Source organism: Orcinus orca, chromosome 17 (assembly GCF_937001465.1).
Source record: "Orcinus orca chromosome 17, mOrcOrc1.1, whole genome shotgun sequence".
Classification (NCBI taxonomy): Eukaryota; Metazoa; Chordata; class Mammalia; order Artiodactyla; family Delphinidae; genus Orcinus; species Orcinus orca.
The window spans coordinates 12,498,688-12,515,669 of NC_064575.1; the positions used below are offsets into that span (position 1 = coordinate 12,498,688).

Here is a 16,982-nt window from a genome sequence, read left to right on the forward strand (position 1 = left end):
AAAAACTAAGATTCTTTTACAGAGTTTCTGTTGGGATTATGAAAAAACTCTGGAAATGGTTAATGGTGGTAGTTGCACATTTTGAATGTACTTAATGCCAGTGAATTGTATGCTTGAAAATGGTTAAAATGGTAAATCTTATATCATGTACGTTTTATCACAATAAAAGTTAATATCCATTTATATGAAATCAGAATTGGTGGCTTAACTTTAAAAGTTTTTGGAAATTTCAGCCTAAGCCATGCAAGGCTCTAACAGTTTTTTTCAAACATGTTGTATTCAGTACCCTGTGATAAACCATAATGGAAAGGAATATGAAAAAGTATATATATGTATAACCGAATCACTTTGCTGTACAGTAGAAATTAACACAACATTGTAAATCAAGTATACTTCAGTAAAATTTTAAAAATTATAACACGGATATCCTTATAAGTTAAAAAATCACATTATTAATTTTCACAGACTGAAAAACAGACATTAAGTTTGTAGGTATTTTAATAGAAATTTCAATAGAATTAAATGAAGAAGTAAAGGTAATTGGCTTTTCTCTAATTTTGTTTGCAAGATGGCAAACAATGCAGAACCATTTATCTAAAGGGGAAGAAGTAAATATAACACACGCACACTGTAATAGAAAGATATCTTTTTAGAGATATATAAAAGTCTCTGGAAGGAAACACAGACACAGCAATGTTGGTTGTTTTGGGCAGGAGAACTGGGTGGCAGGGGTTCATGGGAGGGAGGGATATTTTCCATTATGTGAATGTATTACCTATTGAAACATTTCAAATGAAAAATTTATTATCCTGATCCAACTCTCAGAATCAACATGACCGTGTTCCTTCCTACTGTGCTTTGTTACAGGAGATTGTATTAAAATTGAGATTGGGTTGAAAATGAGCTACATTGCTTAAGAAGTTGTTTTCTTTCTAGGAATTGATTATGGATTAAGTTTACCACTTGGGGAAGACTATGAACGGAAGAAACATAAACTGAAAGAAGAATTGCGGCAAGATTACAGACGCTATCTTACTCAGGTAATGAGTTCTACTAACTAGTTTTATGCTTCAGAATTTACCTCCTAAATTTGTTTTCCTAAGGTTTTAGTCATATGCATTAATTTTTAGGTTTTTAATGGTATCTAGCAATGGGTATTGTAGCAAAAGTTAAGTGATACATATACACATACACATTGATAGAGAAAAAACGGTGCTGAGAACTGGTGCCATGGAATAACAGACTCTTGACCTTTTAAGTAGGGCAGTGGGTTCCAGTTGTACATGAGATTGTAAATTCTTTTTGTTCATGTTTTGTGTCAAGTTGTCATGGTTTAAAATATCCTGGTTATGATTTCCTACTACTCTCCTCTGCTCAGCCATGTATTAATATGACATGTGGAGTTCTAGTTGCTAATTATTTTCCTATGAGCTAAGCTTATAAAAACTTCCTTCAGCATATTTCCTTAACCACAAGTCTTTGCTTTATAGTTTAATCTATTTACTTTATAGTTTAATCCATTTGCTTAGTGGAACTCTTGTTTTAAGTATATTTTGTTAAATTATATAATAGCTAAACTAATGATTTATTGTAAGTTTTTTTTATTTTTAAACATCTTTATTGGAGTATAATTGCTTTACAATGGTGTGTTAGTTTCTGCTTTATAACAAAGTGAATCAGCTATACATATAGATATATCCCCATATATCCTCCCTCTTGTGTCTCCCTCCCACCCTCCCTATTCCACCCCTCTAGGTGGTCACAAAGCACCGAGCTAATCTCTCTGTGCTATGTGGCTGCTTCCCACTAGCTAGCTATTTTACATTTAGTAGTGTGTATATGTCCATGCCACTTATTGTAAGTTTTAAAATGCAATTTACTTACTAGGCTATAAATGTATCTTAAACAGTCATGATGTTTCTAGTCATCCCAAGATATTCTTTAGTTTTTTCTACTTTATAATGTTTATTCCAAATGTATAAATGGTCTCTTATTTATTCTGATTTGTACATAGAGAGAAAGGACTTTGAATACATTTTACCAGTGGTTTGTTTCCCTTGACTTTAGGGTATTACACAAGCAAAAAGAAAGGTAGGGCTGCCTGCAAAATGCTCTCCTTTAATTGTTTTGTTTTGTTTTAGATCGAGTAGCTTGTAATCATTTGCATTTATGATATTGTTGTACTCAAACTAAGAAGAAAAATAGCTTTATTTGTGATTCAGAGACTTTTGAATGGCACCATTTTGGTTTCTTGCTTTTAGCAAAATGACATTCTGTAGATTATAAGTTTCCATTAATACAATCAAGTATTCTTTTTGATTCCTGCTTTGCATTTGTTTTTGTTGCTTTCTTATTCATCTTTTAGAAATACTCAGCAGCTATTGTAAGTCCATTTGTTTTCAGCATGCTAGTTTTTGTTCTTCAGAATAATTATAATTGTGCTAATCACATTAAGATTAATAAAATAATGGAATATTCAGGATATTCTAAGATATTTTTGAACTGTGTGCTGTCAGTCTGGATTACTCAATATTTTTGCACCCAAACTTGTGGATTACATTTGTAAATTTATATTGGAAAACAAAGAAAACGTTTTATAAAACTGTTTTTAAAATGAATCTTACACATCCATTCATCATACAACCAACACTTTCTAAACACTTATGAAGATAAATCTGGTATGAATCCTGTCTTCAGGGGGCTTAGCATCTAGTTGTAGAGATAACATTCATACAATTCAGAAAGTGGTAACTCTTAACAAGACAGATAAAATGATCAGGAAGGGGCTCAAGGTGTTATTTTGTAAGACATTATAGGGTAGGTAGAATTTGGATGTTCTAGAGGGTGAATATTTTAGAGGGTGAGGAGAGGAAGCTTTTCAGATGGAGAGTAGTAGAATGAAGAAGGACTTGGAGGGCAGACTTTAGTTGTGTATGCATGAGACATATTAGCTTTACCAGCCTGACTGAGTTACAGTAGATGTTTTTTTTTTTGAGAGTAGTAAGATATAATGATGTAGGTAGATAGAATAGGATAGATTAGAAGGCAGTAGATTTTTAACTTGATATGTATGATAGTTGTGAACCATTATATCTGCTTGAGCAGCTTGTGAGGAGCTTGATAAATTTGCTTTTGGATAGTTAGTTCTTCATGTTAGACACTGTTATTGTCTTAAATTACTGCTATAGATTTTTAAAAAATATTTATTTATTTATTTGGCTGAGCTGAGTCTTAGTTGCAGCATGCGGGATCTTCATTGTGGCATGCTAACTCTTAGTTGTGGCATGTGGGATCTAGTTCCCTGACCAGGGATTGAACCTGGGGTCCCTGCACTGGGAGCGCGGAGTCTTAGCCACTGGACCAGCAGGGAAGTCCCAGATTTTTGACTGATCTCCTTGCACTGATTTTCATTGCATTCTCCATGCTACTTTCCAGAATGATCCTGTTCTTACTGATTTAAATACTTCAGTGTCTCCTCACTGCCTTCAGGATAAAAATCCAAATTCCTTAGCTGTGACACATGAAGTCTTTCATGTTCCAGCCTGCCTCCCTGGCCTTGTGCCTCATTATCCTCTCCCCTTCCCTACTGCTACTTATTGGGTGGAGTTTTCCTCTGATAGCTACTATTTTCACTTGTGGGTTTTACATTACTTTATAGAGACAAGATTTTAAAAAAGAATGGCAGTGGGAGGTATAAGAAGAAATTGCCTTTATGAAGCACAAATCTTTAAATTCAAAGGGATGTGAAGGAGTTTTTGTTGTTGGATTGTTAAGAATATGGTTGTGGTAGAGGAACAGTCGTTTCTTAATATGACAGAGACAGTTTTTGGTTGACATCTGAGAAGGTGGGAGTGGAGAGGAAAGCAAGGGAAAAAGAAAATTCCATAGGACATGGGGAGGTGGCTGCAGTAGCTTCCTTGATCCCTGGAATATGTACAGTTTACAAGTCCCATTCTTTCTGGATTTCTTGTGGCTTCCAGACTTTTGGTTTGCATGGATATTTAAATTAAAAAGTGATCAAATCTTAAAATTTTGCCAAGAAGAGCCACTAAAACAAATAACTACCATCTTCTTTCTAGTTTTTAGAATAAAAGACACTTGACCATCTAACAACACACAAAGAACTCAGGAGAAGTTTTTAAACTGAATCAGTAAATTTATATTTCTAGCCCAGACCTCTCTCCTGAACCTCCAAGTCTTCTAGTTGGTGCCTATTTGACATTTTCACTTAGAAATCTAGTGGGTATCTTGTGTGGAACATGTCTAAAAGGGAACTGCAAATTTCCAGTTTTCCTACTCCCATTCCCTAGAAGCGTGTAATATCTGTAGCTTATTCTTTTTACTTTTTTATTTTTTGGTCATAGCACTTACCACCTTCTAACATACCATATAATTACTCTTCATTATGTTTATTATTTCTTGTCAATTTCACCTGCTGGAATGTAAGCTTCAGGAAGGCCAAGATCTTTTGTTCACTGATGAGTCCCAGATGTATTAAACAGTTTAGACATATTAGGCACTCAATATTTACTAAATTAATGAGTGAATGATTAAAATTCAGCATTTTGAAAAACTCACTGTATTGTCCTTATTGTTAATTTTTTTCATTTTATTGAAAAGTACAAACATTATCCTGGACCCATGTTGGGAGTGGGGAATTGCCTAATGAAGGAGTAAGGATGCAGTATCTCTGTATTTCCAAGATTGGAAATCTGAATGTGTTTTTTGGTACATGTATAACTCTACAAAGTGACTAGGTTTACAGTGTACTTTGGTATATAGGGATCAAACTGACGCAGGGATCTAGTCATGTGACATATTGTTTTCTTGACAAATAAGCTTAGAATTTTGTATTACTAACTTTCAAATTAGCTTTTGTAGCACAACTTATTTGTATATTCAGATTTAACGAAACTTTATTAATCAGTTTTATTAATTACTTTGTTCCTGTAATGTTTTGAATGTAACTCTATTGTAGTACATTATATTGTAGTTATTTGTTTCCATGTTTGTTTCTTCAACTGAATTTTAAATCTCTTAAGTATAGGGAACGTATGTTTATGGTTGTCTCCCTACTACCTATAAAAGTAACTGGAAGGTATTAGATAGTCAGTAATTGCTTGTTTTATTAATAAATAAAAGACATGAAATTAGGTTAATAAGTATTGATTGATTTAATCCTCATAACCTAGTGATGTAGGTGCCATTATTCCTGTTCTACAAAGAAACGGAGGCAGAGAAGTTAAGTAGCTTATCCAGATTATATGACTACTAAGGAACAGTACCAGAAAGTTGGTGGTTGTGTATATTTTTTACAAATCCCTTGTGTTTGTTTTACAGTGTTCAAAGAGATTTTACATTTCTTTATTCTCCTTGATCCTATACCAGCTTTGGTAAGGCAGAGCAGATACCATTCTCATTTTACAGAAGAAGAAAGTCTGGGTCAGGGAGGTTAAGTGACTTGCTCAGTGTTGCACAACTGAGAAATGCTGGGGCTGGTCTTAGAGCCCAGGTCTTTGGATTCCTAGTCTGATGCTCTGTCCGCCACACTGTGTTACCTAAATGCTTAATGAGCAAGAATGGAGAGGCACATAGAGAAATAATGTTTGTAGTTTATGTCTTCTGGCATTTAAATAGATATCCACTAATATAATTATAGGGAAATTAGAAAATTCTCTTTTTTTTCTAATTACTTCTGGTATAGTCTCTATACATTTGTAGTTTCTATTTTCATCTCCATTTCATTCTGTTGGGCTGTATAATGTAATAATTTAGAATATAGAATGTAAAGACATTTATGAAACATTTTATAAAGGCAATTAGGTAATATTTTTTTTTAATATGTACATATACAGAAAAATTTTCTATCCACGAGTGAAACAGATCCATCTTCTCTGGGAGTTTCTCTTCCTATTGGTGAGAGGTTATCTGCCAAGGTAGGTCGATAGGAGTAGTAATTGTTGGTAGCAGTTTTATGAGGCATCAAAATCATGAAAGAACATACTCTTGATTTAAATGCAAACAAGATTACATCATATCCCGTACTTGATTTTTTCAAAATGTGTGGAGTCTCCAGTGCTGTTGAAACAAGGTTTTTTGAATGTTACATTTGTAGCCATGTAATATGATATATTTCTTTAATATAATGATTAACTGAATATTCAGAATTCGGTTTTTTTCAGCATTGGTTTCTAAGCTATAAAGTTCATGCTATATGACACAATTATCAGTGAGATGAGCGGATGAGAGAGTATACTGAGCTTTTATGTAGGTGACATCTGGGTCTGTTTGAATGTGTGTTCCCATCACAAATACATGTACATAATCTGAACAGGGCATAGTGATTAAGCACTGTACACCTCTTGTAGAGACTCAAATTCCCAAGCTAGATCACAGTCATGACACAGTATGTAAGACAAATGGACAGTTAAGTTTCAAAAGACAGCCTCGCTCTTTTAATACTTTTTTTTTTTAGATTGTTTCAATGATGTTGAAGGTATTAGGGCTTAAGAACATTTACTAATGCAACATGTTTGTATTTCAACAGAACATTTACGTTATAATATTTTACCTTTTTATGTTTAAAATATAACAAGGATATTTCCTTAAACTTGGGAAAAAAATGGTTAGAAGCAGGTCTTTCAGGAGTGGGGTGGGGGACTGGAGGCAAGAGATGTCCCTGAGAAGGAAAGTAGGACAGTAACCTGGTCAGATCTTGGAAACATGCTAATGATAGACCTCCTGGCAAACGCATTCATATACTTACTAGTGGGAGAGATTTATTTACGAATGCTTTTGGAGGAGTGCACCTGGATTGTCTAGGATTGATGTTGGTAAACAAACCTAGAATTCAGGGACTTACAGGGCATGGCTCCTAGGAAGGTATCATCTAAGCCAGGTAACTACTGGCATATAAAATGGAGGTGTTTCATAATCAAAGCCACTCCCTTAGTATTAGAGACCTCATGTGCTAATCTGGACTTAAGCATGTAGTAAATCTTATTTTAATGTGGCAAGAATGGACGTGGGGAATTGCATTGGTGGTCTCGGACCTCTTCCTGCTTCTCCTGTGCCTTACAGCTACTTCTGTCCTTGAAAATATTAGTAAAGCTTGATTCTGGGTAAGATCTCTGATTTGTATGAGTCTGATTTGACATTAGGTACTTTTTCCTGATGTTGAAGTTAACGTTGCCTTTTGGTTTTCTATTTGAAGGAAAGGTTGAAACTTGAACGCAACAAAGAATACAATCAATTTCTCAGGGATAAGGAAGAATCCACGGAAAAGTTCAGACAGGTAGGAAAGAGTACTGAGGTAGGTTTTGCTTTTAAAGTAAAGCTTTAACACCACAGGTTGAATATTTGTCCTTACTTGAAAATATTTTTATATTATTAGACATTTCACTTAGTTTTCATATAAATATTTAAAAAGTTAAGCCAAATTGAACCAAACACAGGACATTTAAATTTTGAATTTTGTAAATGGTTTTATCTCATATTGAAGAACTTACCCCACTTTTTTTTTTTTTTTTTTTTTTTTTGCGGTATGTGCGCCTCTCACTGTTGTGGCCTCTCCCGTTGCGGAGCACAGGCTCCGGACGCGCAGGCTCAACAGCCATGGCTCACGGGGCTAGCCGCTCCGCGGCATGTGGAATCTTCCCAGACCAGGGCACGAACGCATGTCCCCTGCATCGGCAGGTGGACTCTTAACCACTGTGCCACCAGGGAAGCCCGAACTTACCCTACTTTTTAACTTCATGGAGGAGATTTAATTTTAGAGATTGGTTTTAAGTGACGTTTGTTTATTTTTAAATGATTTTTTTATATTGACAATTTCTAGCAATGTATGTGGTGTTTATATATATATATATATTTTATTTTTTTTTTTTAACCCAAATTTAAGGGTGGTTGATGTTACTAGGGCCAAAAAAATTTACTACCTTCTATATTCTTTGTGTTGAGAAGGAATTTAATGTGAAATATTTTGAAGCAATATTTAACTGCCAAAATATGCCTAATATCTCCCTGGCATAGTTTATCCTCTCTTTTTGTAGCCATCTATCCATATTACTGTTACCTATTTATTTGGTATTTATTAAGTTTTATTAAAGGATAACACTTCCTTGAAGGTTTTTTTCCTAAAGATAAGATGTTTCTTATGGGTGATTAAGCTTTAGAGTTGAGACAGTAAATAGATGAAGATCATTTGAGAGTTTAATTGCCTTTTAAGAAATAGCATCTCTTTAAGATCTTTTTCTTCTCTTTTTTTTTAATTGGCCAGCACAAGAATCAAAGAAGTAAAAAACCTATTAGTCAGGTTAAACCTGATTTACCTTCACAAATGCAGTCATCTTGGGAAAATTCAGAGGGTCCTAGGAAAGATGTCTTAACTCCTTCAGAGGCATACGAAGAGCTTCTAAACCAAAGACGACTAGAAGAGGACAGATACCGAAAACTAGATGATGAAATTGAATTAAGGAATAATAGAAGAGTCATTAAAAAAACTAATGAAGAAGTGGGCATTTCCAATAAAAAACATCAGAGGTTTGTCAGCAAGACTGACATTCCAGATAGAAGATTTCACAGGTTTAATGAGGATCGTGCTTTTGATAAACAGTATTATAGACCAGGCCAAGATCCTGAAGTAAGTGAAGAAATGGACGAGAGGTTTAGATATGAAAGTGATTTTGATAGAAGACTTTTGAGAGTGTATACAAATGACAGGTATTTACAACTTCATTTTTATCTTCTTTATTTGCTTAATATTATTCTTGTTACTTTTTATCATTATGTTAAGGAGACACAGTTTCATTTGATTTACATGATGCTTCAGTTTTAAGTTACACCATAATTTTATGTGCCACTGTAGGAACAAAGAAAACAACCCAAGATGGGGAGAAAGGGGCCCCATTAAAAAGCTGGGACACTGAAAGGCTACAACCTTTATATAAACTTAAATGGGAAATAGACTTCCCCACAGAAAAAGACAGCAAAAAAACTTCCACTGTCAACCTTGGCACTGAGTGGAGGGAGTAAAAAGGAACTTCCCTGAGAATTTGAGCTGTAAGCCAGTACTGATTCAGGTTTTCAGTCTGAATTCATGCTGCCAGTACTGTACAAAACAATGCTGAGGCGAGAATTCAGAGTTATCTCATATCCATTGTGCCCCTAGGTGACTGGCAGGAGAAAAATAACTTCTCCCTGCAATACGTGACTTACAGCCAGGTCCAAGGCTCTCCTGGTTTCAGATGTTAAAATATGGGGGGGAAAAAAGACACCTTAAAACCGATGAAATACAGTTTATTCCTTTAATATTTCTATGCTCTAAGTACTTTTATCAACTTTTTTTGTTTTTAAGTTACTTATTGAATGTTTATTTTAGTGATATGGCACTAAGTTTTTTTGATCAGATTTTTAGATGCTTTTCAGTTCCTTTGCATGTTGTTTCTATGACACTATTTGTAATTTATTAATTGCTACAATGGGGTCTTATTAAGTCATTTGTCTTAATACTTAAAACTTGCTATATTTTAATCTAACTTTTGATTTGGAGATAAAAAATATGGTAGGATCTGATATTTTCATTGACTAGTTAACCTGTAGGGATTAAATATAAATGTTGAGCAGTTCATGGGACCTGTTTCATTCATTAGTCCAAATAGATTATTTTTGTAGTATTTTAGAAAATTTTCTGAGACATAATGCTACATGTTCATTATTCTAATTACTAAATAATCATACAAAGCCTTTGCAGTTCTTTGTCATCTACTCTTTATTCTTTAGTTATTACATCCTGCTCATCCAATCTTTTTAATATTCACCCTGATTTAGGTAATTTGACTGAAGGATTAGAATTTTGTAATGCCCATTATAGTTTATCTCTGATTTGAATCTAATTGTACTTCAGAAAATGTTCTGAATTCTGTAACGTGTTATATTTGAAAATGTTTGTATCTGGAGGTAGTCAAAGGCTACCTGAACTCCAAGAAGTTTCAGTTAGGGAAATACAGATATTCTTGGACTCTTGGTACTGCCTTATTTGTACATGAGAACTTTTTTTTTTCTTATGGTGTCAGTTTACCTTTAGAGTATAATGTAATGCATATCTTTTAAGTTTGGAATTTCAAAAAACTTATGATGGTTGTTGCTTTGTTTTTAATATATTTTAATATATTATTTTTGTAATTACACCCTGTGATAATTTTATACATGAGCTAACAAATCAATTTCAGCCTAATTATTTGAGAACAGCCTTATTTTCTTATGTATCCCATGAACGAAATGAACTGTTTCTATATATAATCTTCCCCAAGTAGTAGTTTAAGAATAGATTAAATATGTAGATGAGTGAGAATAATTCCTGTTATACATTTTAATGTTTTTACAATATTTCTTAAAAATGTAAATCATTATTATACATCTTGTTAATGTGTAAACTCTTACATCTCTAATGGTAAGGTTTTTCACATATGTCTCAGTGGCAGGTGAGGTTAAAATTGGATTTCTATATTTCAGATTTGGAGATTTCTAAAAGAAAAGATTTCACATTGAACATTAATTAGATTTATTTAGGAGGCAGAGTGGTTACTAGGAAAAATGACTTTACTTGTTAGTGAAATTTTTGAGACTAAAGAAATGTGTAACTTCATTTGATCTCTTGATTTAACTATTTATTCTTAAAACAGTTGTTTCTTGGTATCCAAGGGGGATCGATTCCAGGATCCCTCATGGATATCAAAATCTTTGGATGCTCAAGTCCCTTATGTAAACCGGTGTAGTGTTTGTGTGTCATCTATGCACATCCTCCCTTATGCTTTAAATCATCTCTAGTTTACTTATAATATCTAATATAAATGCTCTGTAAATAGTTATAAGTGCTATATATTGATAAGTAGTTACCTGTGTGTGGGAAATTCAAGTTTTGCCTTTTGGAGCTTTCTGGAATTTTTTCCCCCAAAATATTTTCTATACAAGATTGGTTGACTCCACGGATGCAGAACCTACAGATATGGAGGGCTGACTATATACTGAGAAGTACAAAATTTTTCTTCATTCTTCTAAATTTCCCGTGTTCTCTTTTTTCCTTCTAATAGTCAACATGTGATAAATTCTAGTTTTGATTTTTAGTAATTTTTGATTTTTAGGTTTTTGGTCTCAGTTCTTTTCTAATTACCCTATAAACTTTTCCATATATCATTATGTATTTATTAATGAAATATTTTCCCCACTTTTGGAAGGATAAAGCCCAGGAATGATTTTACTTTCCTAAACTAATCATTAATCACTGGCAAGTGTTTTAAAATAGTTAACAGAATGGTTAGCACTTAGCTCAACAGTTGCATTCTGTGTGTGTGTGTGTGTGTGCGCGCGCGCGTGCCTGTGTGTATTGTTTGATACATATTTACCAATTTAAGTAAAGTTACAATGTTTTAGGAGCTTTCTAAAGTTGAATATAATAGTATATCTTATAATACTTTGAAATTCATATGCTTTTAAAAAAGATAGTCATCCTAGTCTTTATTATTTAACTTGAACTGTAGAAGTTAATATATTACCTTATTATGTTTTACTTTATAACCAATGTTAATGAGTAAAAGAAATTTTTAGCCTTAAAGAATGCTGTTTTTTAAATTGTTTATGTGATTAATTCAGTTAGCACTTCCAGTCTGTTTTACTCTTGATATTTGTTAGTTTGTAATCTTGCTAGTTATGTAACAAAATTCTGAAATTCCACTCCATCTGAAATTAGAATCTGAGATAGAATTAGAATCTGACTCAGTAGATTGAGTGCTCGCTTACTTAGTGTAGGACATTCTAAGAAGTGTGCATGCTTAATATGTAAGGTATAAATGAGGAGAAATAGCTTATTAGAACATGAGTTATTTAACTTGATATTACTTTTTTTCTTGTAGTAGTTACTTTTCATTTATACTTGGAAGGACCATTTTTATATTAATTATTTTCCCCACTTTAAAGATGGGGTCAATATTAGAAAAACACTGTTATTGAATTAAAGTAATGTAAAAATTGGGAAAGAACAGAAAACACTGAGAAAAATGGTGACCAACATTTTAAAAAATTAATTAATTAATTAATTAATTTAGGCTGTGTTGGGCCTTCGTTTCTGTGCATGGGCTTTCTCTAGTTGTGGCAAGTGGGGGCCACTCTTCACTGTGGTGCATGGGCCTCTCACTGTCGCGGCCTCTCTTGTTGTGAAGCACAAGCTCTAGACACGCAGGCTCAGTAGTTGTGGCTCATGGGCCTAGTTGCTCTGCGGCATGTGGGGTCCTCCCAGACCAGGGCTCGAACCCGTGTCCCCTGCATTGGCAGGCAGATTCTCAACCACCGCGCCACCAGGGAAGCCCCGTGACCAACATTTAACAGCTCAGTAGTTTTCTTTTAATTTCTATAGTTGAGAGTAACCCTAATAGCAGAATTCATTCACATTAGAGAAATTTTTACTATGAAACCAGGTGATGTAACCATTATGAATTGGATGATTTCTTTTAAGTAAGGAGGAATTTGATTCTTTCTCCCTGTAAGTTGTGTCAGGACCAACAGATGGTAAATATTTTATTTTTATAATATGTCATTCTTTTTTTTTTTTTTTTTTTTTTTTTTGCGGTACGCGGGCCTCTCACTTTTGTGGCCTCTCCCGCTGCGGAGCACAGGCTCCGGACGCGCAGGCTCAGCGGCCATGGCTCACGGGCCTAGCCGCTCCGCGGCATGTGGGATCTTCCCAGACCGGGGCAGGAACCCATGTCCCCTGCATCGGCAGGCGGACGCTCAACCACTGCGCCACCAGGGAAGCCCTGTCATTCTTGATAGCATAAACATTGTAAATTTACTTCTGAAGTAGTTATTTTGATTCTGTGGTTTATTAATGAAAAAGATACATTATTATCATTTAGGAGTTGTTCATTCACATTTAAATTAGCTGAAAATACCTGTGGTTTTAAACAACTTGCTTTTCTTCTGTAAGAGTAATTTTTTTAAAGATAAACTTGTGTTAATTTTAAAAATTAATTTTAAAATTTTTGGCTGTGTTGGGTCTTCGTTGCTGCACGCGGGCTTTCTCTAGTTGCAGCGAGCGGGGGCTCCTCTTTGTTGCGGTGTGCGGACTTCTCATTGTGGTGGCTTCCTTTGTTGCAGAGCATGGGCTCTAGGCGCACGGGCTTCAGTAGTTGTGGCGCGTGAGCTCAGTAGTTGTGGCTCGCGGACTCTAGAGTGCAGGCTCAGTAGTTGTGGCGCACGGGCCTCGTTACTCCACTGCATGTGGGATCTTCCTGGACTAGGGCTCGAACCCGTGTCCCCTGCATTGGCAGGCGGATGCTTAACCACTGCGCCGCCCGGGAAGTCCCTCATGTTAATTTTTAGAGTAAACTTGGCTTCTAGCCTATATCTGGTTTCTTTGGGCATTGAGATTTGAACCTAGTTAACTAGAATTGCTGACCCGTTTCTTCAAGGAAGTAGAAAAAGCTTTTTCCGTTTAACTTAGCTTTACCTTTTTTATTGTTGGTAGGATGGTGAAACTATTTTACAATTATTTTATTCCCTCAGTCAAATCTGATTTGCTATGTGAAAGGAAATAAATTCTTCCTTTTATGAGGTCTGTCCATTTCTGAAAAAACTTTCCTAGCATGTGCCAAAATTCTGGACTCCCTGAAGGAAAGCAGGTGTTCAGCATAAACTCTATTGCTTGTACCAACAGTTTAGGCACAGTGGGTCACTCTTACCAGTTCTGAGAATGGTGGACTCCTCCCAAAATCTATGTTCTCAGGTGCCAGCTAAGGGCCAGTCTTGCAAACAGGGCTTTCTAAGGGTAAGCAATCTCAGGCATGCTTTGTTTACTCTTTTCTACACATGTGTATTTATATAGATGCAGTATAAATAAATCTGGTTACCTGGCATTGTTAATTACAAATTTGAATTTAAGTTTATATTTACCTGTTCTTTAAGTGGTAGAAATAAGGAATGACACTAAACTGATGTGTCAGTTTAAAAGAGAGATTTGAGCACTTAGGCTTTAGATATAAAATCAGCTGTGTTTTGATAAATTGAAATAAGTTTGAAATTCTTTTTTGAAAGGGATTGGGGAGGATTCTGTTTTAGATATGGATAAAAAATGGAAGCCATTTATCTGTCATGCCACAGGTCATACATTATTAAGGTTACAGTTCTGGGTAGTCTTTTCTCCATAGGTGATATTGACAATATATGATAGAAACAAAGAGGATTTTATATGCTGGCTCTGTGGAGAGTGATAAGTGCCTTTTCTTCTAAAAATTGCTGTTTTTCTTAATGTGATAATTCAATTCACCTAAAATATTGAACAATACTGTAACAACCATATTTCTTACCAGTGGTCCTCATGAGAGACAATATAGTTTGTTAACTCAAGAGCCATGCAAAGAAATATGACTTATGAAATGCTGATTTTCATGGGTGCTGATAAATGTTGGTGTGAAAAGTCATGTTGGTTTCTCTGGTATGAGAAATTAAATTTTCCATGTTTGCCAAGTGGAAAAAAGATTAACTGAAAAACATTTAAAAGTTATTTTCTGAAAAGCATTCTTAAGAAAATAAAACAAATTCTAATCTTTCTTTTTGTTGTTCATGACCTTGTGAATAAAGTGAACTAACTTTCTACCCATGTTTATAATGTTCTGTATTCACCTATTGCTAATATTTAGTATTTCATGTGGTTTACAGTGTTAGCAAATGTTGTGGCTTGCTACATTTGATTTAATTTAATGGTAAGACTGCTGCTGTACTTTTAAGTTAAAAAGGTTTGTATATTCAGTGAAATAATTCCCAGAATCTATGAATTTTGATTAAAAAATGATCTCATTTTGAAATTTGACTATTATCTTCATGAGGGCTAGGACCATGTCCACATACCCAGTACCTAGATTAGTACTTGGCATGTAGTTGGTGCTCAGTAAATATTCTTTGAATAAGTGAATAATAAAGAAGTCTTATTAGTATTTGCATAGCTTTGATATTAAAAATTTCTAGAAGTTATATTGAAATAGTTTATAATAACCTCCCTTTGATTTAAAGACTAGTGAATCTAAACTCTTAGTGTCTCTCATTAACCAGCAGATCATACTTGAGTCAAATGTCATTTGAATTAATTTTAGAATGTATTTACAGTAAAACTTCATTGTAACACTTTGTTCCCTTTAATATTTCCAACATCAAATGTAAAAACACCAAAGAGATAAGAAAAGTCCACTGTATGTGGAACAAGCTCTGTAAGCTAATGTGTTTTTAAGGATGTACGGGAACAGACGAGGGAATGTGCCTCCTATGGAGTATGGTGGTGATGTCACAGAACAGTCAAACATACGGGTTTCATCTGCTGGAAATCAAAGGTATAGTATGTAATATAAATTCTGCCCTTCAGTCGTTGTACTGTAAAACAGCAACTGCTAAAACTGGCTTGCTGGAAAACTAGAAAGTTATAGTATGTTAACAGCCTCCCTTATTAGTGAGAAAGGAATTAGGGAGAAAGGGGGAGGGGAGAATTGTGTTACATGAAACTTTATGGTACTTTACAGCATTCTTCTGAAGAGCAAGTTTTGATTATAAAGTGTGCCAAGGTGTTCTGAGTCCCTATCGTTATAAAGTATATATATTTGTTTGAACTAATGAAAGGAGAAATAAGTGTATAATTTAATGGACTAAAAATCAATTTAAAATATCTTGGAGTTACAGAGATGACATAACTTGAAATAAATTGAAAATGTTCTTATGAGTTTTCTTTTCAAAACTTTGTTTTTGATTTTCAACATATTGAGTAGATAACGTTTATGCTTACTGTGTAAAATTAGTACTCATACATAATTGTGTCATGTTGAAAAAAAGGAAATGATATGCATTTTATATTCATGTTCTCTTTCTGTAGTTTTTATCATTTTGGTGGCTTTATTGTGTTGTACGTAAGGATAAATGATTCCGAATTTATAGTGCATAATGAAGATAATATTGTCATGTGTCAGGAAAGGTGTCTATTTTCTTTGAAGAAAAGTAACACATAAAAATCCTTGAGATACAGAATTTGCTATTTGAGTCTAATTAATTAAATTTTCTTTGAGAGAGTTGTCTTTTTGTTTTTCCTTGTTTCTTTCAAGGAAGGAGTTTTTTAGAGATGATCTTCTTTTCAAAGTGCGGGTACAGATATCATCCTTCTTTTTTAGGATTTATTTATGTGTACTTATATTCATTTTCCTTACTTGGGTAACTGTTCTTATGAAAAAGGGTTTTATTGGGAATCTATAGAGTTAGTGAAGCTGGCTGAAGAAAAAGGTCACATATTTATAGAGCCTGAATGCATTGGGTTCCCACTGTATAAAGAGATAAAATGCCATGATTTTACATTAACTTTAAAAACATATAACTATTATAGTGTCCATAGTACTTTGAAAGGCCAATAACTCATACCTGCATTTCACTCTAAATTTTTGTTTCCTGAAAATTATTTGGGTTTTAATTCTTTTAGTTTTTTGTTTTTAGCGCTCGAGACAATGAACCATCCAAACCTACTAATCGAGAGATGTGTAGTCCTTTTGCGGGGATGCTCTTTGGTATGTACAAAAACCTCCAGTTGATTAGACTTTTGTGGAGTGTTTTATAAAAGGTCTTCGTGAGAACTCAGTGTTGTAATTAATACCACTCTTACTAATAATAGAAAACATTTCTCTAGTGCTTACTTTGTGATAGGCACTATGCTAAACATTTAGCATATTATATAGCTATTATAATTATTTAGTGTATTATATAGCTCTGTGTATAATTTTAAAGCTAAAAACTTTTATTTAGTGATGAACTTTCTATTGATGATAAATATTAATTTCAGTAAAATCTTTTAAATTCATATTTCACTTTGTCATAGTGTTGGCTATTTCTTTTTTTTTTAAATTAATTAATTAATTTATTTTTGGCTGTGTTGGGTCTTTGTTTCTGTGCGAGGGCTTTCTCCA

At 34.1% G+C, this 16,982-nt stretch overlaps 1 protein-coding gene across 8 annotated transcripts in view; it reads left to right on the forward strand.

Moving 5' to 3' along the window:
- CSPP1 (centrosome and spindle pole associated protein 1) overlaps positions 1–16,982 on the forward strand; it is a 193,953-nt gene that overhangs the window by 102,295 nt on the left and 74,676 nt on the right. For 4 of the 8 annotated variants that reach the window (XM_033437555.2, XM_033437560.2, XM_049700437.1 and 1 more), the window contains exons 4-10: positions 937–1,040; positions 2,068–2,091; positions 5,856–5,936; positions 7,214–7,294; positions 8,279–8,721; positions 15,276–15,374; positions 16,516–16,586. In XM_033437555.2, the coding sequence (XP_033293446.1) occupies positions 937–1,040; positions 2,068–2,091; positions 5,856–5,936; positions 7,214–7,294; positions 8,279–8,721; positions 15,276–15,374; positions 16,516–16,586 (903 nt within the window). The remainder of the gene's footprint in view (positions 1–936; positions 1,041–2,067; positions 2,092–5,855; positions 5,937–7,213; positions 7,295–8,278; positions 8,722–15,275; positions 15,375–16,515; positions 16,587–16,982) is intronic. The other 4 variants (XM_033437557.2, XM_033437561.2, XM_033437558.2 and 1 more) reach the window with 4 other exon arrangements.